The sequence below is a fragment of the Tachyglossus aculeatus genome, chromosome X1 (genome assembly GCF_015852505.1).
Source record: "Tachyglossus aculeatus isolate mTacAcu1 chromosome X1, mTacAcu1.pri, whole genome shotgun sequence".
Lineage (NCBI taxonomy): Eukaryota > Metazoa > Chordata > Mammalia > Monotremata > Tachyglossidae > Tachyglossus > Tachyglossus aculeatus.
This window is the reverse complement of record NC_052101.1, coordinates 16,583,625-16,606,733: the sequence shown is the minus strand read 5'-3', so window position 1 is coordinate 16,606,733 and position 23,109 is coordinate 16,583,625. Positions and strand designations below refer to the sequence as shown.

At 46.5% G+C, this 23,109-nt stretch overlaps 2 protein-coding genes across 2 annotated transcripts in view; both read left to right on the top strand.

Annotated features, from left to right (window-relative positions):
• LOC119949827 (ancylostoma secreted protein-like) overlaps nucleotides 1-4,556 on the top strand; it is a 42,234-nt gene extending 37,678 nt beyond the window's left edge. Inside the window, 3 exon segments of the mRNA XM_038771666.1 lie at nucleotides 786-880; nucleotides 3,103-3,191; nucleotides 4,429-4,556. Coding sequence (XP_038627594.1) covers nucleotides 786-880; nucleotides 3,103-3,191; nucleotides 4,429-4,556 — 312 coding nt within the window.
• Nucleotides 4,557-10,803: 6,247 nt separating this feature from the next.
• The window catches only part of LOC119950071 (xanthine dehydrogenase/oxidase-like), a 46,626-nt gene continuing 34,320 nt past the window's right edge, over nucleotides 10,804-23,109 (top strand). Inside the window, exons 1-12 of the mRNA XM_038772015.1 lie at nucleotides 10,804-10,860; nucleotides 13,875-13,932; nucleotides 14,343-14,439; nucleotides 15,551-15,659; nucleotides 16,918-17,044; nucleotides 17,303-17,364; nucleotides 18,001-18,069; nucleotides 18,726-18,812; nucleotides 20,368-20,509; nucleotides 21,085-21,177; nucleotides 22,129-22,280; nucleotides 22,584-22,677. Of these exons, the coding sequence (XP_038627943.1) occupies nucleotides 10,804-10,860; nucleotides 13,875-13,932; nucleotides 14,343-14,439; nucleotides 15,551-15,659; nucleotides 16,918-17,044; nucleotides 17,303-17,364; nucleotides 18,001-18,069; nucleotides 18,726-18,812; nucleotides 20,368-20,509; nucleotides 21,085-21,177; nucleotides 22,129-22,280; nucleotides 22,584-22,677 (1,147 nt within the window). The remainder of the gene's footprint in view (nucleotides 10,861-13,874; nucleotides 13,933-14,342; nucleotides 14,440-15,550; nucleotides 15,660-16,917; nucleotides 17,045-17,302; nucleotides 17,365-18,000; nucleotides 18,070-18,725; nucleotides 18,813-20,367; nucleotides 20,510-21,084; nucleotides 21,178-22,128; nucleotides 22,281-22,583; nucleotides 22,678-23,109) is intronic.

Sequence of the window (23,109 nt, the reverse complement as noted above, 5' to 3'; positions counted from 1 at the left end):
CTCTTTGTGGACAAGGATGGCATCTTCCAGCGTTTCATTATATTATAAACTCTCTGTGGACAAGGATGGCATCTTCCAATGCTTAGTACAGGGCCTGGCAATTACTAAGTGCTTAACAAATACCATCATTATCATCTTCCACTTCCATTATTTGTTCCCAAAGAGTCAGTACAGTGATCTGCAACCTTTAGGCCCTCAGAAAATAAAAACTGCTGATAATGATTGTGGTGATGATGATGATGGTCATGACTGGGCCATTCCGAAATGGCTGATTATCCAGGTTCATAGTATGTATATTAAGAGCTTATCATACTGCCAATATTTATTTTCCAGAACCACCACCGGTTTCAGAAACATCCATGACTTGAAATACCTTCCCAATTCCATTCTCATACACATCTCCCCCCCGGACTGTGAGCTCACTGAGGGCAGGGAATGTGTCTGCTAACTCTGTTATGTTGTATATTGTACATTAGTACAGTTCTATGTATACAGTAAGTGCTTAATAAATGCAGTTGACTGATGAATCACAGAGAAGTGAGGAACTTGATTCAGAATGACTTCTTGCAAGGACCCAAATCAATTCATTCCCTCCCTGTTTCCTTCCCTGTTCCCAGGCAGATCACTAAATCCAGCAGTGCCGGGCATATATTTAAGTGCTTAACAAATGTCATTCAAAGAAAAAAATCACTTTCCCAAGAGGGTAACCCAGACTGTCATGATATCACCTCTTGTTATTTCTGTGCCTCCATGATAAGCGGTTTTCCCTCTTTTGTTGCCAACAGCTTGTTTGGGCCACTTCTCATCAGCTGGGTTGTGCAGTAGTTCACTGTCCCTACCAGGAACTCCAGTACTACTACGTTTGTCATTACTGCCCTCCGTGAGTACAGAGGGAAGATGGGATGTTGAATTTAGGGGGAATATTTCCAATCGAACACCATTATAGAAGCAGCATGGCTCAGTGGAAAGAGTGCGGGCTTTGGAGTCAGAGGTCGTGAGTTCAAATCGCGGCTCCGCCAATTGTCAGCTGTGTGACTTTGGGCAAGTCACTTAACTTCTCTGGGCCTCAGTTCCCTCATCTGTAAAATGGGGATTAAGACTGTGAGCCCCCCATGGGACAACCTGATCAACTTATAACCTCCCCAGTGCTTAGAACAGTGCTTTGCACATAGTAAGTGCTTAATAAATGCTATTATTATTATTATTATCAAAGGAAGAAAAGTCAAGGCTCTTTACTGCTTCAGATTAGACATGCTGAAGACTTAATCAAACTTTTTTTTCTTTTTTTTTTGCTAAAGAGCATGGTATCAGAACACCATGCCACTCTTGTGTACTTTCCCCTTTCCTCCATGCATGCTTGAGATTTGGGGAGCTGGAGGGGAGGTACTGTGGGATCAAAGTCCTCCTGGCAGTGGCAGCACTGGCATCCTAGGGTGATGTTGAAGGAACTGCTGCTTGGCTGATGATAATGGCAGCTCTGGACCAGGAACTTGCTCAGTGATGCAGGGTTGAATCAGCCACCCCAGTTACCTGTGAGCTCCACCCACTGCCTTCTCTCCAAAAGATACTACAGGCTGTGCCAGTGGTTGTGATGAGTCAGTTCTCGTGGCTCTCCAACTCTAGGGCTAAGGGGAGACTTTAGCCGAGCCATGGAGTCTTGTTAACGGTAGAAGAAACCACGGGTAACAGTGGCAGCAACTGGGGACGGGAAGGAAGAGGAGGTGGAAATGGAGGCTATAAAGGGAGAAGGGGAGGAAGTGGAGGAGGAAGAGGAGGCAGTGCAGTGACAAGGAGGGCAATTGCCCTCATCTTCCACTCCCTTCCCTCCTTTTTATGTTTCCTTTTCTCTCCTTACTTCAGTCCCTCCTTTTTTCTCCCTACCTCCTCCTCTCTTTCTCTATCCCTCCCTTATTTTCATCTTTCCCTCCATCTCCCCTCTTTTCCATTTTCTCCATCTCTTTTCCCCCTTTTTCTCTGCTTTCTCCTTTACCAGTTTGTGCCCTCAAAGTCCCACCTATTCATCACTCCACCCCAAGACCGGCCTCACACTCGAACCTCACATGCCCTTGTGGTCCCTAACCTGAGCATGAATTGAGTGTGCTCTAATCTGGAGGTGTACAGGTGGCCTGACATTTAAAGTGAACAAGAGCCTCTGAGGGTTGGTGGCAGATGAGCCAAGCAGATTAGCCCAGATAATCTCAATTCTAAAGTACTGAGACAAAAGTCCAAGGGAGTCCAGTTAAACCATGTCATATGGTCAGTGGATAAAGAGCAGGTCTGGAAGTCAAAAGGACCTGGATTCTAATCCCGATCCACCACTTGGTGACCTTGGGCAAGTCATTCCACTTTAGTGTGCCTCAGTTACCTCATCTATTAAATGGGGATTAAGATCGTGAGCCCCATGTGGGACAGGAAGTGTGTGCAACCCAATTTGCCAGTATCCATCCCAGCACTTAGTACAGTACCTGGCATATAGTAAGCGCTTAACAAATGCCACTGTTATTATTATTATTATTATCATATGTAATCCCCTCAATCAAATTCCTCTCCCTACTCTGGCTGCCCTACTCTTTTCAACTGAGGAGAAAGGAAGAGAAAACCCAGTCCCACTGAGATATATATATCAAAAGGATTATTGCCATAGAATGAGTTGGGCAATCTCTTCGGAGGGTATTTCAAAATAAGGATAGAGCCCCTCTGCCTGGGGTGTTTTAAATACAAGGTGGGAGGGGTCCTGCCTAAAGAGGAGGCCCTGAATAATCCCACTAGGACTCCTCCAGATATTCTAATCTCTATGATTCTTAAAATGGCTTAGAAAGTATTAATCTAACCTCTAACTGAAATCAGAAGAGGAGATCAGAATTAGTAAGTGCCTGTAGCTTGGGCAGTCTATGATCCAACAAGCTTATATGGCTCCTAGCAACAGTGCCAAGCTTACATGGGTGGTTAGTGGCTGTTGTTTGATGGTGAAACTAAAGGTCTGAATCAAAAAGTGGAGGAGAAGATGGATCCCAAAGCCAAAGGGGAGGAGTTCTGCTTCTATTTTAGGACTATCTCTGCCTGGTTGAACAGAGAAATAATTTCTGTAATTCTAACTTTCAGAGGAAACTTTAAAGACACTCTTGTGACCCCTTATAAGATTGGAAAGCCATGTGCTGATTGTCCTGATCACTGCGACAGGGGATTGTGCAGTAAGTACTTCCAACCTGGGTGAGCTGTTTTTCTCTTGGGTGAACTGCTGCTGTCTTGATCTAGAGAGCAAAATGGTCCAAAAATATCATTAAACACTTGCATGGTTTTTCCCCCTACTCCTTTGTAATCTTTCCCTTTCAACCCTTCTGTACTGACTGGGATAACTCATTGGGAGTTTGAGTGGGAACAGGAAAATCAGCTGTCTGCCAAGTTCTTCAACTACTGGAAATGCCCATCTGAGGCAGAAAAATAACTGAGGGTTCAACTGGCCACCCCGCAAGTTGACAAAACTATGGGAAGAGCCAAAAACAGAAGAAAGGAATCCTTTGAAAAAGAAAAAAAGACAGGGACTTCTAAACACAATTTCATCCTGAACATTATTGTCTTTCATGATAGAATAAGACCTTCTCAGTAAGAAAATGGGTAACTTTCAGGGACCAATCAATTCTGAATGCTTACAGCATGTGTAGAGCACTATACAAAGAGTGTGGAATCGGTCAAGTGCTTAGTACAGTGCTCTGTACACAGCAAGTGCTCAATAAATACGATTGAATGAATGATCAATCAATGGTATCTATTGAGTACTTACTGTGCCCAGAGCATGGAACTATGTGCTGAAGAGTACACTACGATAGAGTTGGTAGATATGTTCCCTGCCCACTACACAGAATAAAATACACTAAGCAGGCACAACCCCTGTCCTCACAAAGTTTACAGTCTATCAGAGGAGTTTACACTCTAGCATTCTATAAATCCATTAGAACTAAGCTCATTGTGGGTAGGGAACATGTCTACTAGCTCTGTTATATTGTATTCCCCCAACAACTAAATACAGTGCTCTGTGTACAATAAGCACTCAATAAATATAAATGACTGATTCCTTGAGAGCAGCAATTTTCTCTTTTCATTTTTTTGAATCTATGTAATATAGTGCTTTCATTTTCCGAAGTGCTTCAACATGAGGGATTTCATCTGTCCTCGCAATGTCCCTATCAGGTATCAATCAATTAATCAATGGTGTTTATTCAGCACACACTGTTATTAAACCCATGGAACAGATGAGAACACTGAACTTGGCACTTGGAGGAGTTTGGTCATGTCAATCTTTGAGATCCCTCCCAGCTCTGGGTTTTGAAAAACCAATGAATGCTGCCATTATGACCAAATCGTGAAGATTTGGATTGGGATTCTGTTGCACAGGGAGCTGTGTTTTACCCACTTCTCATTCTTTTCTAGCCAATCCCTGCATGTACGAGGATGAATATAACAACTGCCCGGATTTAGCCAAAAACCCTGGGTGTGATGACGAAAACATCAAGAAGGTGTGCCAGGCTTCCTGTAAATGTCTGACAGAAATTAAATGAAACGTTCAACCAAGAAGCCTCTTCACAAACCATAGGGGGTTCATAGTAAACAGCATACATCTGCTTTTAAGTTCACTAGTGTTCAGGGTATCTGCTTAGTATTTTCTATCTATTATATTTGACAACCTATTAAAATCACTCAACATATTATGTCAATATCAGACATATACTTTTCTTAGACCTATAAATATTGGAACACTTTAAAATGGCATTTTTCATTCCATAAAGACTTTTTTTCCATCACTGTAGGAAATGCAAATAAATTTGAAAGAATATTAACCTCCTAGGCAGTTGTCAAGTCGTTATCTGGTATGTTTCTGTGGCTGGATACATTTGAGTCCATGTGGGACTCCATTATCTTCTACCTCAGCACTTAGTACAGTGCTTGGCACATGGAAAGCACTTAAATACCATTAATATTATTAATGCCAGGTTTCTACTATTCAAGTTATCACTAATAATTGCAATCATAATTCCTCTGCGGTAAGAAGTCATGTGAGGCTGATTTCTTTTAACCAATGATGCAGGCTGCCTATCCACATCAAAGCAGTCTGACTGAAACAATGTGAATAAAATATAACGGACACACTCCTGCCCACAATGAATTTATGGTCCAGAGAGTCGAATCCCATGGAGACAATCTAGAGTTTCTGCACTTCCAAGCAAACCAACCAATCTTATTTAATGAGCACTTACACTGTGCAGAGCACTGTACTAAGCACTTGGAAGAGTACACTACAAAACAGTTGGTAGACACATTCCCTACCCTCAAGGAGCTTCCAGTCAGAGGAAAGCAAAGAGGCACAAGCCTGACTAAAAACCCAGCACTCATCCACACAAATGGTATTGGTAGCTTTGCAGGAGCTTTGCAACTTGAACCATGTTCAAAAACATCCCCAGAGCCCCCACCAGGGCCCAGGGGTTAGTTAGGCCTAGTTAGTTACATCTACAAGATCCCTGTTTCTGGCAATATTCCCACAGAATTCCACATTTCTCTGCCTCGGAACTGCCTCAACTAGAAAGCCATCTTTGTGTCCAAGGTAGAGATGTGGGCCTGCACATCTGGGACGGTGAACAAACGTCAGCAGGGCAGTGATGTTGACAGAAGGGGTGTTCCTCTTGGGGTCTATTGTGGGGCCACTCCAGCCATGTGGTTGATTCCCAAAGCCCTCTATAATTACTAGCAAATATGAGCTTCAACCAATAATCCACTAAATTTACACTTTCAATGAAAAATGAATACCAGACACTCACATTGTCCAAGATCCAGAAATATAACCAAGAAGATAAGTATGCAACTAAGTGCACTGTATCTTAGGAGCCTTGCCCATAAAACATTGAACTTCCAAGAATCCAAAATAAAACAACATTTTTTTCATCTGTCTTCCATTAGATGTGTCCCAACAAACTGAAGATTTTTTTGAACTCTCATTTATATACTTTTCCTGAAAGTAAACTTCTATTTGGGGTGTTCAGCTGAGCTCAAAGGCAAATGTTTGATTCCATGAACTCAGACTCACCACCAAGTACTTGGGAAATTTGTACTGGGACATTAAATTGACAATGCATCTGAAGATTACCTTCACCATCAGGGGTGCAACCATATGTGGAAGAGTGCCAGAAGACCAGCGCAATCAATCAATCAATCAATTGGTGATCTTTATTGAGCACTAACTGTGTGCAGAGCACTGTACTAAGTGCTTGGGAGAGTACAATACAGCGATGCGCTAGGCATGTTCCCTACCCAAAATGAACTTACAGTCTAGAGAAAGAAAAAAAAATGAAGTGTGTAGGCTGATTAATCTGTGACTCAGAAAGAACCAGAGACAGAGAGAGGCAGAGACCAGCAGAAGGAAGGAGAGACAAAGAAAATTAGAGAGAGATACATTTGCTGATGCTTTAATAAAATCCCCTCCATTCCCAGGTAATAGTTCATTCCATCATATTTATTGAGCACTTACTGTGTACAGAGCACTGTACTAAGCACTTATAGTTAGATATAATAGTTAGATCATATTGGGACAAAGAGACTGAGAGAGACAGAGAACGTTTCTGAAAAATCAAGATCAGTATCCTTTCCTATTGTACCCCTCTAGGTTCTGAATTCACTGTGGACAGGGAACACATCCAACAGCTCTGTTGTATTGTAGAAGCAGCATGGCTCAGTAGAAAGAGCACGGGCTTTGGAGTCAGAGGCCATGGGTTCAAATCCCGGCTCCACCAATTGTCAGCTGTGTGACTTTGGGCAGGTCAGTTAACTTCTCTGTGCCTCAGTTCCCTCATCTGGAAAATGAGGATGAAGATTATGAGCCTCCTGTGGGACATTCTGATTACCTTGTAACCGCCCAGGCACTTTGAAAAGTGCTTTGCACATAGTAAGTGCTTAATAAATGCTATCATTATTATTATTACCTCTTCCAAGAGCTTAGTACAGTGCTCCACCCAAAGTACTCAATAAATATGATCGATTGATTGACTGATTAGTTGATCCTCTGTGCTCCTGCTAGATGTGGAAAGCTGCTGCTGCCACCAGCCCAAGAACCACAATCCCCCTGTCTGGGTCACCACTGCCATGATCATGTGCTGGTCTATGCTCACCACACAGCCTGTAGCAGGCCCAGGCAGGGAAGAGGGGCAGGAAGAAAAACCGAAGGGGCAGCCTTCTTGGCTCCTTGAAGGTTCTGTCTGTCTTGTCATGTCTCCTGGGAGGGGGACAGAAAGCCCTCTGCAAGATGTGGAGGAACAGCAGAGGAATGGGGTCTTGGAAATTTTCACCTTTCTCTTTCTCAGCATCACTACCCATAGTCCCAGCCCTGGACTATGGAGTTTAAATCATTTAGAAAATGGGAGAGGCACTGAGATAAGGAGATCCATCGTCTGGTCATCTTGAAGGACTTCATTTGAAATGGGAATGGCGTTATTTGTTTGTGGAACCTCCAATTCCACTCCAGCAATGCAGTTCCATGGAACATCAGGGGGCTCGGCCACAGAGAGAACAAGTCACCGGTCTCTTTCACCAGTGCAAACACCCAGGGCCCCTGCCCTCCATTCCAGCCTAGAAGCAGCAGCATGGTGTGATAATAATAATAATTTTGGTATTTATTAAGCGCTTACTATGTGCCGAGCACTGTTCTAAGCACTAGGGGAGATACAAGATAACCAGGTTGTCCCACATGGGGCTCGCAGTCTTAATCCCCATTTTCCAGGTGAGGGAACTGAGGCATAGAGAAGTTAAGTGACTTGCCCAAAGTCACACAGCTGATAAATGGCAGAGTCAGGATTAGAACCCATGACTTCCAAGCCCACGCTCTTTCCACTGAGCCATGCTGCTTCTCATATGTAGTAAATAGAGCATGGACTCGGGAGTCAGAAGGTCATGGGTTCTAATTTGGGCTCCACCACTTGTCTGCTGTGTGACTTTGGGCAAGTCACTTCAGTTCTCTGGCCCTCAGTTACCTCATCTATAAAATGGGAATTGAGACTGTGAGCCCATCTTGAACAGGTACTGTGCCTAACCCGATTTGCTTGTATCAACCCCAGCACTTATGTGTCCCTGGCTTGAAGTAAGTGCTTAACAAACATTATAACTATTATTATTAGTAGTAGTGGTTCAGGTGTCATGGCCCGGCCAGCAGAGCTGTGCTGCAGCAAGTCAAACTTCTGGGGAAGTAAACTGACCTCATCCAACAGCCAAGGATTGGTGATCCTGCCTGGACACACAGTGGTCAGGATGTTTCAGAGTTGTCCCTGTTGAAACTGCTCAGGAAACTGAACTCGCAGTGTGGCTCAGTGGAAAGAACACAGGCTTTGGAGTCAGAGGTTATGAGTTCAAATCCTGGCTCTGCCAATTGTCAGCTATGTGACTTTGGGCAAGCCACTTAAGTTCTCTGTGCCTCAGTTGCCTTATCTGTAAAATGGGGATTAAGACTGTGAGCCCCCTGTCGGACAACCTGATCACCTTGTAACCTCCCCAGCACTTAGAACAGTGCTTTGCACATAGTAAGTGCTTAATAAATGCCATCATCCCAGACTGAGCCCCCTTTTTCCTCCCCTCCTCCCCGTCACCCCCACCCTACCTCCTTCCCTTCCCCGGCATCTGTATATATCTTTGTACAGATTTATTACTCTATTTTACTTGTACATATTTACTATTCTATTTATTTTGTTAATGACGTGCATTTAGCTTTAATTCTATTTGTTCTGATCACTTGACACCTGTCCACATGTTTTGTTTGGTTGTCTGTCTCCCCTTTCTAGACTGTGAGCCTGTTGTTGGGTAGGGACCATCTCTATATGTTGCCAACTTGTACTTCCCAAGTGCTTAGTCCAGTGCTCTGCACACAGTAAGCGCTCAATAAATACGATTAAATGAATTAACTTTTGACCTCATCTGAGCTTTGGTCTCTGTCTCTCCCAGGACTCAATGCAATGCAGTACTTTCCACCTCGTGTAAAAGCTTGATGAATGGCGTGACTATTAGCACTAAACAAACCTGGTCTTTTGAAGTTCGCTTGCTACAGACAAGCCACGATGGAGTTACAGAATAAGGATTCAGACTCCCAACTGAGACTCTTGATCAACAAGGTGCTTATCTGGGCTGGACATTCAAGGTTCTTGCCTGATCCCTGAATTACACAAATCCTTCTGTGAGGCTTCCTATGATTTAGAAAGTGACCTGCCTTCCAGGTGCCTTTGAGAAGGGAGCAGGAATCAGGAATGGAAGTGAAACAAGCACTTACGGTGGGTTCTGGCAGTCAAAAAATTAGGCCAGAGGGCAGGGGATGAGGAGAGACAATTATCCAACAGACAATTACTCTCCCACCATGAGAAGCAGCGTGGCTCAGTGGAAAGAGTATGGGCTTGGGAGTCAGAGTTCAAGGGTTCTAATCCCGGCTTTACCATTTGTCAGCTGTGTGATTTTGGGCAAGTCACTTAACTTCTCTGTGTCTCAGTTCCCTTGTCTGTAAAATAGGGATTAAGACTGTGAGCCTCATGTGGAACAACCAGCACTTAGAACAGTGCTTGGCACATAGTAAATGCTTAACAAACACTATCATTATTATTGTTGTGTAAATCCTTATTGAAGGTGGAACTCCTCCAAGATGCCTTCCCTGACTAAGCGTCCCTTCCCTTTTTTCCCCACTCCCTTCTGCATTATCCTGACTTGCTCCCCTTATTCATCCCCCAGCCCAGCCCCACAGCATGTATGTACATATCTGTAATAATAATAATAATGATGGTATTTGTTAAGCACTTACTATGTGCTGAGCACTGTTCTAAGTGCTGGGGTAATAATAATGATAATAACGATGGCATTTGTTAAGCACTTACTATGTGCAGAGCACTGTTCTAAGCACTAGGGTAATAATAATAATGATGATGATGGCTTTTGTTAAGCGCTTACTATGTGCAGAGCACTGTTCTAAGTGCTGGGGAGGATACAATCAATCAATCAATTGTATTTATTGAGCGCTTACTGTGTGCAGAGCACTGTACTAAGCGCTTGGGAAGTACAAGTTGTACAAGTACAACTACAAGGTGATCAAGTTGTCCCACCTGGGGCTCACAGTCTTAATCCTCATTTTACAAATGAGGCCCAAAGAAGTTGAGTTGCCCAAAGTCACACAGCTGACAAGTACTGGAACGAGGATTAGAACCCATGACCTCTGACTCCCAAGCCCGGGCTCCTTCCACTGAGCCACACTGCTTAAGGTAATCAGGTTGTCCGACGTGAGGCTCACAGTCTTAATCCCCATTTTACAGATGAGGTAACTGAGGCACAGAGAAGTTATCTGTAATTTATTTATTTATATTAATGTCTGTTTCAGGCAGGGAATGTGTTTTATTGTTGCCTTGTACTCTCCCAAGGGCTTAGTACTGTGTTCTGCACACAGTAAGCGCTCAATAAATACAACTGAATGAATGAATGAATGAGAGATAAGGGGCCAAAGAAAGAGAAATAAATAGCAGTATTTTTTAGTAGAATGAAGAGAATGTGAAAACCAATATTCCTGATAGTGGAGGATACCTCATTTTTTGGTTACAAGCTCTTTTGATATGGGTTTACTGGATGGACCTACTAGATTTTACTTAAGATTTCACAATCTGTTGGAATGATTGCCAACTCTTCATTCAGTTGATTACTTGAATCCAACTGGATGGTATAGTTTCATTTTGACTCGAGTATCACATGCTCGTGTTATTAATCGCCCATGACCCTCAAGAAAGAGTTTCCTAGAGCTTTGGAATGGAGTCTGTGAGGATGGCAGCGGACGAGCTGGTTTTCTTTGTGAATGGCAAGAAGGTAGGGGATGCCACAGCACTTATGTATATAGATGCAATTTATTTATTTATATTAATGCCTGTCTCTCCCGCTAGACTTTAACATGTTGTGGGCAGTGAATGTTTCTGTTATATTGTTGTACTCTTGTTGTATTGTTATACCAAGTGCTTAGTATAATGTTCTGCACATAGTAGGTGCTCAATAAATATGATTGATTGACAGTCTGCATTTTCCCACAAAAATCTTTAATCCCAAAACAATTTCCTATACCCAGGAGCCCAGGATAACACTGAGGTTGTCTGTTCATGGACATATTTCTCCCAAGGACTCCCACCTTCTTTCACATTTTTAAAATCATCAAAAAGAAAGATTGGCTCAGCCCTGATCTGAAGATTCTGAGATTGCTTCTTTTGCCAGTAGACAACACTGGCATTCTATGCGGGCTTCATTTTCCTCTTTTAAATATCGGGTGCAGTCCCAGCTGATTTTTGGGTCTATATCCTGAATTTTTCTATTCAAAGTCATGCACTAGAAATTTCTTTGTCAATGTCATCATTTCACTGAAGCTTGGTCCTAAATGTTCTTTGTAATCCATTTGTTCATTTGAACACTGAGGTTTTTATCACCAATGTGGAAGGAGGAAAATCACAAGAAAAAGAAGCCATTTGGGCACAGCTCTGCAAGGACAGCTCAGTCAGGGCGACCAAACAGGGCACCACCTGCACCAAAAAGAGGAAGGACATGACGCTGGAACTGGAGAAGGAACAAATTGACTAAGAAGAGGAAAGAGCTAATGTTATGGGCAGGGAATGCATCTCTTAATTCTGCTGTATTGTGCTTTCCTAAGCTCTTAGTCCCCTCTCAGAGTCGCACCTGGAGAACTCAACCAGTCTCGACTACAGGAGGGAAAGTCAAGCAGAGGCATACCCATTACATCCCTAGCTTGGGCAATGGCTAGCGAGTAGAAGGCAATCTGCCACAAGTCAAAACTCACCTGTTCTGGGCAGCAGTAGCATGGAAGAAAGTTGAGGGTGGGAACTCAGTTTATTGTATGGAAGGAGGCAATGGTAAACCACTTCTGTATTTTTACCAAGAGAACTCTATGGATACACTACCAAAACAACTGCAGATGGAGGTGGGGAGTTCTGGGAGAGATATGTCCATGCTGTCGCTAGAGAAGCAGCATAGCTCAGTGGAAAGAGCACAGGCTTTGGAGTCAGAGGTCAGGGGTTCAAATCCCAGCTCTGCCAACTGTCAGCTGTGTGACTTTAGGCAAGTCACTTAACTTCTCTGGGCCTCACCTCAGTTCCCTCACCTGTAAAATGAGGATTAAGACTGTGAGCCCCACGTGGGACAACCTGATCATCCTGTAAACTCACCAGCACTTGGAACAGTGCTTTCCACTTAGTAAGTGCTTAATAAATGCCATTATTATTATTATTATTAGTCAGAAACAATTTGACAGCATGAGACAAGACAAGCCCTAGTAAGCGCTGGGATGGATACAAGCAAATGGGGTTGGACATAGTCCCTGTCCCCCATGGGGCTCACAGTCTTATTCCCCATTTTACAGATGACAAAACGAAGGCACCGATAAGTGAAGTGACTTGCCCAAGGTCACATAGCAGACAAGTAGCTTAACTGGGATTAGAACTCAGGTCCCTCTGATTCCGAGGATCATGCTTTATCCACTAGGCCCTCACTGCAAGTAGAGATGTGTTGAAGGCAGGAGGAAATGCAAGACTGCAGAGAGGGAGAGAGATCAGGGCTGGAAATGTAGATTTGGAAATCATCAGCATGGAGGAGGTAGTTGAAGCCATGAGAGTAAATGACTTCTCCAAGGGAGTGGGTGTAGATGGAGAATAGAAACGGATGGCTGTAGATGGAGAATAGAAGGGGACTCAGAACTCAACCCCTCACAACTTAATTTTTAACTGAAACAACTGACTAGGTCGCTAAGCTGAAAATCGTAGGCAGAAATCCAGCAGCAGGGCAGGGGGATCCAGTGGGCAACCTGTGGAAACAGCTAACCCCGGGGGCAGGTTTTGTATGCGTGAGCCTGGTGCCAGACTACGGGGATGACCTCTGCAGGCAAAGCAGGCTGACATGGGTGAAATGATGGTGGCAGAGGGGTTCACTGAGGTAGTTTTCAGGGATATTGCACAGTAACCGCATCCTCTAACAGCAGCCCTCGGACTGCTGAAGAGAAAGGAGGAACTGGGGTAAGAAAGCGTCCAGAGAGCAAGAGCGTTCTTTTCAGCAGCTTCTTGCCCCAAAAGCACTCTACCGGGTGACTGCAAGATAAGCAGAAACAGGTGTTGGTAGTGGAAGATTCAGTCCTTAAACACAGCCGTGTTTCTGCCATCCTGGAGGGCTTCATGGCAAGTTTCTTGAAAGGTGTAAAGGTAGCTGAATGAATAGATAGGCATCCATGGCCATGGTTCACGGTATTGTCAGTGATGTAGAGAAAGCTGTCAGGGAAATTATGGGATCAAATGCAGGTTTCCAGACAGGAAACTTAAATCCGAGATTTCCACGGCAGCCTTCTCTGAAACGCTGCTGATTCCAGTGAAATCACGGGGAAGAGAGAAGGGTTTTGATAGATTAGGAGCTGGGGGATACTGCTGGGCAGCTGGAATTTGTCCAGGAGGGGGACCAGTGAGCTGGCACTAAAAATTAAAAAAGAGGGTGACAGTTTTAAAAATAAAGCTGGGGAAAACAGTGAGGGAGGAACACAAAGCCCAGAGCAGTAACCAATTTAAAAGAAGATAATTAATCCATGCCAGGATCCATTCATCCAGCTATCCCAGTCATTTGGGCAGACTAGAGGTCTCCGGTCCAAGCTTAGCTCCTGAAAACCCCAAGTTACATAAGGCTGCTCCCAATCAGCAGCCCTTCCCCTCCTCACAGCAACCTCCTTCATTTGAAGGGATAGGCCTAGGCCCAGGCCATCTCAGTCAGGAGAGGGCTCCCGCTAAAGCAGATACGGGTATATGTGTGTGACCCCTTTACCCCTTTTCCTTCTGTCGTCTCAGGTGGTGGAGAAGAATGCAGACCCTGAAACAACACTGTTGGTTTACCTTCGCAGAAAGCGTATCCGCACAGGCTGAAGGAGAGGAAAGTTGTCAGGGCAGGGGAGAGGGGTTTTGAGTGGGATGGCGGGGTACTGTGATTCAGAGTATTTGAACAAATGCAGGGTGGGTTTAGAAGGATTTTTCCCTAAGCTTGGGTCTTGGCCCAGACTGGGCCTTGGTGGGGGCCTGCCATCCTGCCATTCTCCAGTCTAACTAGCACCTCCAGGGTCTGGAGGGGAGGAAAGCAGATCAGAACCTCATTCCTTCAGAGTAAACCCCAGCAGAGACCCGGTGTGAACTCTACCATCCAATTCCAGGGAAGGAGGAAGTTTTTGTACAGACATAGCACTGTAGCTGGACAGAAAGCTCTCACCAAAGGAATCTCCCTCCTCTAGCCTCGAGTCTCCTCTCCTTAACTGTGTTTCCCAGTGGGTTTGAATGGGACCAAACTGGGCTGTGGAACAGGAGTCTGCGGGGCCTGCACCGTGATGCTGTCCAGGTTTGACCGGCTAAAGCAAAAAGTTGTGTATCCTTTGTCGGCGGTAGTTTCAAGCGCAACTTCTACATAACAGGAGTGTGTGTGTGTGTGTGTGTGTGTGTGTGTCTGTGTGTCTGTGTGTGTACAAATATTAACAGTTCTCTTGCTCCTGAGCAAACATGGATCCTGGATGGGGGTTGGTGAAGCTGGTTATATCAACACCCTCTGCAAGGGACTGGAAAGGGGGCTGGAGATTCCTTCTTACCTTTTGATTCTCATGTTTCTCTTCCCATGGGGATGAGGGCAGAAATGGAGTCAGGGTAGAAGTCAAGCAAGGAGGGACCCATAAGGGACAGTGAGGAGCTCAGACACAGTGCATTGCAAGCTTGAGGGCAGAGAAGAATAACAATAATTGTATCTGTTACATGCTTACTATGTGCCTAGTCCTGTACTAAGCACTGGGATGGAAACACGCAAATTGGGTTGGTCACAGTTCCTGGACCATGTGGGGCTCACAGTCTCAATCCCCATTTTACAGATGAGGTAACTGAGTCACAGAGAAGTGAAGTGACGTGCCCAAGGTCACACAGCAAACAAGTGCCAGATCTGAGATTAGAACCCATGACCTTCTGACTCCTAGGACCATGCTGTATCCACAACGCCATTCTGCAGAGAACATGTATCTTGCTACTGTTGTACTCTCTCAAGCACTCGGTCCATTATCTAGCACTTAGTAAGTGCTCAACAAATGCTGTTGACGAAGAGGGCAGGATCGGTCCCAAGTAACAGAGGCCAGGCAGGAAATTTCCCTTCCTTCCTTTCTTGCTCCCTTCAGTGAAGTCGAGGACTGTGAGGCTCTCACATTCTGTATCACAGGCTAGGAGTGAGATGGGATAAACTGGGGCCTTCTGCATTGTCCAAGGGTCATGACAAGATCAGGGAACCGTGGTGAGGACGATCAGCAAATTGTGATGTAGACGATGGGGAATTGTGGTGAGCGGGTTGGGGAACTCTAATGGTGTCATTCAAATCCGTGGTGGCCTCCTCGCTCTGACCAGTGTTGGTGATCAGCTTTCAATCTGTGGTGGCCTCCTCTCTCTGGCCAATATGGGTGATTGAAAAATCAAGGGCAACAAACCTCCCTTAGCCTGGCGTCCAGCCACTTCACTGCCAATGCTTGCCTGGCCCCCATCTGCGCCCTGCACCATGTCGCCGTGACGACCGTGGAAGGGATCGGGAGCACCAAGACTAAAATGCATCCCGTGCAGGTGAGTTGGGCTGAGACTTGGGTCTGAAAAACCAAATGGGGAGATACAAAGCTCTTAGGGTGGGAACCTGCACGGGGAACTGTCTCACCCTGGACCCCCTGGCTTTTTCCTCCTTCACAAAGCCAGGCCCAAATCCCAGCAATTCTGCCCTAGAAACTCCCCTCCTGCCTGTCCCCTCGATCCTCTCTACCCACCACAAACAAACCCTTTGCCTGTCTGTCTGCCTGTCTGCATCTCCTTCCACGTCCCCTTTTAATTAAAATATAATTATTTTAAGATGAGATAATTTTCCATGTGTGCAAGTGTTGCCTTGCAGTGACCAGTAGTATCAATCAGTGGGGCCCATGGAAGCCATCACGTTGCTTTGTGGCTGGATGTGCTTTTGGCAGCCCCTGGCATTGCTCTGGAGCCATTGCTGCCCATGTGTTCAGGAAAGCCTCTTTCCTCAGCCACCCTGTAGTCCATCCTGCCATGGGAAGTCAAGGAAGACACTATCCCAGTTTTCTGGGAAACTTCCTTTCTGATGCTGTAGCAAACTGCAGATTTAGGGGGAGGCTTTGTCTGAGGTTTAATCCAGGCACAGACACTGATTGACCAGTGAACCCAGAAATGTTTCTTCACCTCTTCATAGCTCAGCTTCTTTACCAGAAAAGGAGGCTCCTCATACACTCCCTGCAGGCTGAGCTTTAATTAGGTTTCATATCTTGCTTTGAAACATGCAGATGAATTAAAGAATTAGTGTCTTTAACACTGAGTTTCTGTCTTGAAAATGAGGGGAAACACCTTCCCTTTTTCAAGGAAGCAGAGATCCCCTCCCTTTGACAGAGGCTATGGAAGAATATGGAAATGGTTCCAATCTGAGCCTTCCTTCCAAATTATTCTGTTGTGGGACAGTGGACACTCAGAACAGGCTGCTCTGATCTCAGCATAGAGGTATGCTTTGGACAGCAGAGTTCCATCACCCCTTTTCCACTAACCCATAGTGGATTATTCTAATATTTCCCAAATCCCAAAGTATGATGGAAGTCTTTCTCTGAAACAGCTCTCCAGAAAAAAATAAAAAAAGATGTGCCAAGCTGACTACAGTTTTTGAAGTCCCCTTTCTTTTTCCACAAGCTAATTCTATGTTCTGTTTCAGAACTGCCACCCCACCAACAGGGATTGCTGAAAAGTCACTCTGGATGGAAGGATAGTTCTGGGGGATTCTGGGAATTGGGACCTTGGTTATTTCTGATATTTGCTTGACTTTCCCCTTTAGGAGAGGATTTCCAAAAGCCATGGCTCCCAGTGCGGGTTCTGCACCCCAGGCATCGTCATGGGCATGTACACGCTGCTCCGGAACAACCCTAAACCCTCCATGGAGGAGATTGAGAATTCTTTCCAAGGTAACTGGGATCTGGCCTCCAGGCAGCCCCATGACACTCTGAGTGAGTTTTCCGGGGTCTGGGCCATCCAATAACTCCCAACAGTGGAGGCGGAGTGAGTACTTGGGAGAAAGCAGGATTTGGAGTGGGAGATAGAATCGTGAAAATCCAGAGTCCAAACTCCCACCTACTCTAGGCAGGGCACTGGGGCTATCTCTGTATTACTGCTCTAACTTCTCTGGCATCTCCGCTAACATCTGCCTTTTTCCCGGCCACCAGGGAACCTGTGCCGCTGCACAGGATACAGACCCATCCTGGAGGGCCTCAGGACCTTTGCTAAGGTAAGTGTCCCCTATAAGAAACAGCAGCAGCTCAGCAAAGTAGAGGTGAGACTTCTTGACCTTCAGATAAAGGTCAAGGTTCTGGGTAGCAAGTAAATACACCTGTAATTAGTAATACTTTTGTTGGTGAGTTTTCCAAATTCCCTGGGACATGTACCAAGGTGTCCTGGGTCAGGGGCATTTAGAAGGAATAGCAGAGTGCAGAGGGAACACTTCCTATCCTGCTGCCCTACCATTAACCATTTACATTATCCCTGATGGGACTTACTCTGTTGGCTCTACGTGCCCCCAAAAGGCAAGGAAAGGAGCAAAGGCCTTGGGCGGAGTTGAGGGAAGGAGGTTTTGGGGGGAGAAGGACTGGCTTCTCGGGAGGGAAATCTTTCCTGAAGGGAAAAGACATGACAAAGAATCAGTGGCTGCCCTGGTCTAGGAGTATTTAACCAGGCCAAACCCAGTGGGTGCATAGATTGGCTGGGAAAGGAGGTAGGCTGGGGAGTGGGGCAGGGGAGATGGGGGTTTCTTCTCCTTTATTCCCAGTTGCTCTAGACCAAAAGTAGGGGTCAAATGAGGCCCTTTAGCAGGGCAGAAATCTCAGAGCAAATAGCCATTTCCCCATTTGGATGTTTATCTCTTTAGGACACAGGATGTTTCGGGGGAAAGGAGAAGGACTCAAACTGCTGCCTGAACAAAGAGGAAAAGAGTACGGTAGGCTGACCCAGATCCTCCCTTCCACACTTTGCCAAGAGTCTTTGTGGTTCCCCTGCAATCTGCGTTGGCAGGGTACAGCTGTGCCAGCTGCCAGATGGGGCCAGGAGAGAAGAAAATTGCAGAATCTGCAGGGTAGCTTCCTGTTGCTTCATGTAATAATAAATATTAATAGAAAATGTAAGCCCGGGCTGGGAATAGTCAGACACTGGCTCCTAAATCATTTCCCAGCTCTGCCTCACATTCTTTCCCCAGGCCTGGCTTAAGTAGCTTGGCTCAGTGGAAAGAGCATGAGCTTTGGAGTCAGAGGTCATGGGTTTGAATCCCTGCTCCGCCACATGTCTGCAGTGTGACCTTGGGCAAGTCACTTAACTTCTCTGAGCCTCACTACCTCATCTGTAAAATGGGGATTAAGACTGTGAGCCCCCCGTGGGACAACCTGATCACCTTGTATCCCTCCCAGTGCTTAGAACAGTGCTTTGCACCTAGTAAGCACTTAACAAATGCCATCATTATTATTATTATTAAGTAGGGGCAGGGTTTTCTTTGGGGTGGGGGAGGAGAGTGGATCTTTAGCAGGAAATGTACTGTTCTTGATTTCAAACTGGCAGTTGGACCACAGGACACTAACTCCAGTGATCCCTTTGCTCTGGCAGATCACACTCTCGCCATCCTTGTTCAATTCTGAAGAATTCCTGCCCTTAGATCCCACTCAGGAGCCCATCTTCCCACCGGAGCTGCTGGTAGGGAATCTTCAGAGGGACAGGAATGAGCCTATGGAACTCGGGTGGATGAAGACTGTGGTTACAACAGCAGGAGCTCAGTCCAGGGAGACTTGTACTTGTAGAAACTCCTTCCCTCACCCACTCCCTGCCCGGGGCCAACGTGAAGTCCGGACCACTTCCTAGCCCAGTTCCCTGCCCTGGGCCAATGTGTAGCCAGGATCACTTGCCAGCCCCGCTCTTTGCCCAGGGCTGATGTGCAGCCAGAGTCTTTTGAGCTCTGAAGAGTCAGTTCTATATCCTGGTATCACCTGCTCTGCCATGCCTGCATTTCCAGCCGTCTGTCAGCCTTCTCAGCTTGGAAGTCTCAACTCCACCTCAAGCTGATCTAGGGCCACCAATAACTTCTGACACTTCTTAACCTTTGTCCCACCCAACTTCTCTGTTCCCTGTCCTCTTGACCCCTCCTCTGCTCTGGCCCCCCTATACACACTGGCCACACTTGGGGGGGGGGCAAAATCTTCCTTAAAGTGGGCTTCCATCTCCAAATCCACCACTTCAATTCCATCTCAACTGTCATCAAACCTAAACCTTTTGGATTCATTCATTCATTCAATCGTATTTATTGAGCGATAAGTGTGTGCAGAGCATTGGACTAAGTGTATGGGAAGTACAAGTTGGCAACATATAGAGATGGTCCCTACCCAACAACAGGCTCAAAGTCTAGAAGGGGGAGACAGATAACAAAAAAAAAAAAACATGTGGACAGGTGTCAAGTCATAACAAATAGAATTCATTCATTCATTCAGTCAGTCAGTCCTTCAGTCATATTTATTGAGCGCTTACTGTGTGCAGAGCACTGTACTAAGCACTTGGCAAGTACAAGCTGGAAACATATAGGGACGGTCCCTACCCAACAGCGGGCTCACAGTCTGGAAGGGGGAGAATTAAATTAATTAGAATTAGAGAATTAGAATTAAAGCTAAATGCACATCATTAACAAAATAAAAAGAATAGTAAATATGTACAAGTAAAATAGAGTAATAAATCTGTACAAACATATATACAGGTGCTCTGAGGCAAGGAAGGAGGTAGGGCAGGGGGGATGGGGAGGAGGAGAGGAAAAAGGGGGCTCAGTCTGGGAGGGCCTTTTGGAGGAGGCGAGCTCTCAGTAGGGCTTTGAAGGGAGGGAGAGAGCTAACTTGGTGGATGTGTGGAGGGAGGGCATTCCAGGCCAGGGGGAGGAACAGCTCTCTATCTAAAGCCCCCTCTTCCTGCTTAATCCTTTTTCTTCACCCTGGGCACCTCCTATCTACATATCCACCCCTTTTGAAATCCCATCCTGTCTGACCCTTACCTGATGACCCAAACACTTTCTGGGCTTGTTCAGATTCATAACCTGGCCTGCCTCCTGTGAAAGCTTGATGGGTGCTGAGTGGAGATGTCCCAGAGTCCTGGGGATACCTGGGAAAACCAAGAGATAGGATGAATTGGTCCATCTGGAAGATCAGGGATTTCTAAGCTGGCCAAAGGCTGGTCCCAAATGCAGTGAAATATAAGGTGAAATCCATTCCAGCTGCTCAAAGACGCCCCTCGGAGGCAGCTTCGTTTCCAGGGAGAGCGCGTGACATGGATCCAGGCAGCCACCTTGGAGGAGCTGCTGGACCTCAAAGCTCAGCATCCGGATGCGAAGCTGGTGGTGGGGAACACCAGAGTGGGTAAGAAAAATCTTTATCCATAGAGCCGTAAATTTGCACCTGTGTCTTCCTGGATCAGGACCCAAACCCAGTCACCCTGATTCTGCCAGTTCCACAGCCCCACAGCACCTTCAAACGACTTTCTCCTTTTCTAGCCACTTCTATCACAAACCATTGGGTGGGAAGCCAAATGTGCAGGTGTCTTCAGGAGGCCTGTGTTGCTTAAAAGAGGAGATGGGGAGGCTAGCTACCAAAGTTCATGTTCCTTCTGCATGCTGGATCTGACAGATTTGCCAGTAAGAAGTTGTAAACATTCTGCGTATTTACCCAGGTTTGTCTGTCCAGGCACGGTCCACTGGCGTCAACCTGTATCTCAGGAAAGGTGCCAGGCTTGACTTGGAGCCCAGCCACTGGGTGGTCGTTGCTCTTGCCCGAGGGCCTGCTAGGAAGGAGGGTTGAGATCCACTGGGCCCTGGTACAGAGTCCGGGATGAGCTCTGTGGCCTGTCGTGGACCTGGATCACCGCGGGTCCTCGGCAGCCAGGAGACCAGTGGGGTGACTGGGGCCAACGGGGCTTGTGCTTCCTTCCCTTCCAGGGGTTGAGATGAAGTTTGGCAACAAAGTATTCCCTGTCATTATTTGTCCAGCCTGGATCCCTGAGCTGAATGCCGTGGAGCACAGAACAGAGGGTGAGAGAGAACCCCAAGCTGTGCCCCGGGAAGAGGCCTCAACTTTGGCAACTCCCCTAGACTCAGTCTTCCCATCTGTGCAATGGGAGCAAGACCATAAGCTTGCACATCTGGATGACATTCATTCATTCAATCATATTTATTGAGCACTTTCTGTGTGCAGAGCACTGTACTCAGCACTTGGGAGAGTACAAAACAACAACAGACATATTCCCTGCCCACAACAAGCTTACAGTCTAGAGGAAGGGAGACAGACATTAATAGAAATCAATAAATTACAGATATGTGCATAAGTGCTGTGGGGCTGGGAGGGGGGATGAGCAAAGGGAGCAAGTCAGGGTCACTCTCTAGACTTTGTGATCACCCCAGCCCCAGTGTCCTAGAAGGGGAGAGTTGCGTTAACCTGCCTCTCACCAGAGTCTGGACCTCTAATAATAATAATAATGATGATGATAGCATTTATTAAGCACTTACTATGTGCAAAGCACTGTTCTAAGTGCTGGGGAGGTTAACAAGGTGATCAGGTTGTCCCATGGGGGGCTCACAGTCTTCATCCCCATTTTACAGATGAGGTAACTTAGGCCCAGAGAAGTTAAGTGACTTGCCCAAAGTCACACAGCTAAGTGGTGGAGCCAAGATTTGAACCCATAACCTCTGACTCCAAAGCCCGGGCTCTTTCCACTGAGCCACGCTGCTTCTCTAGAAGTGCCTGTGAATGCTTGGGCCTCAGTTCTGGACTTGTGAGCTTCCCAAAAGCTCCCTGTCCCAACCACTGCCTGGAAAGGCACCCCCACCTTTCTCTGACATCATCCAGAGCAGGTTTAGACTTGAACATTCCAAGGCCAGAGAGTTTTCCAGAACCTCTTCCCTGCCCCGGCTCTCCCTGATGCAGGTGAAAGAAGTGATGGGAGACACTAGAGGCTCAGGAGCGGGCACTGTCTTTGTTCCCAGGCATCTCCTTTGGGGCCTCCTGCACCCTGAGCTCCATGGAGGAGACACTGGCAGCGGCCGTGGCCGCACTCCCTGCCCACAAGACAGAGGTGTTTCAGGGCATTCTGGAGCAGATGCGCTGGTTTTCCGGGAAGCAGGTCAAATCTGTCGCAGTGAGTAATTAGCCTAGTGCTCCAGAGCATGGTAGTGGGCTAATGCATGGAAATCAGAACCGCTTTGTTACAGCCCTACGACCAACTCCCGTCCCGGAGTATTCCGTGTTCACTCTGTACATCATCCGGTCTCGGTGTCTCTGCAGCTGCTGCCCTCTCTTTGTTGGGGGTCAGATAGCTGGAGTATGGGTCCCCAGGGCTCCCTGTGTGGACTGGCCCCATGGCCCTGAGCTCTTCAACCAGCCCCCACCCCGATTCCTCAGGGACAAGCCCTGATTCCATACTGTACTCCCACATTCCTAGTCCATCGGGGGAAACATCATCGTTGCCAGTCCGAATTCAGACCTCAACCCCGTGTTCATGGCGACCGGAGCCAAACTGACGCTGGTGTCCAAAGGTGAGTCACGTCACCTCGCCACTGGGCTGAAGGCCTGACTGTTTCTCGGGGTACAGAGTGGAGAGGGATCTTGGTCTGTCTGTCCCTCTGATGTTGGGGCGAATTGAGACACCCAAGGCCATACTTGCCAGTGGCATATCTCAGGGTGCAGCCTGGGTCCTGTCAGCCCCTCTCCAGAGGAGGGTCAGCCAGGATGGATTTCCCCACTGGGGTTACAGGCCTGACCCAGAGCATAAATAGAAGGAGGAGAATTAAATCAATGAAAGCCCTTCCTGTGACTAATCCAAAGGACCTGAGTGAGTACTTTTCAGTGTCAGGCCCTTCGGTCCCGGAAGGATTTGGAAATTCTTGCTGTTGGTAGGATTCCTTCAGGGGCTGTGGTGGTCTGGCAGCATGCTTTTCCCAGAAATGGAGGGGGCTGGGGATGAGAGA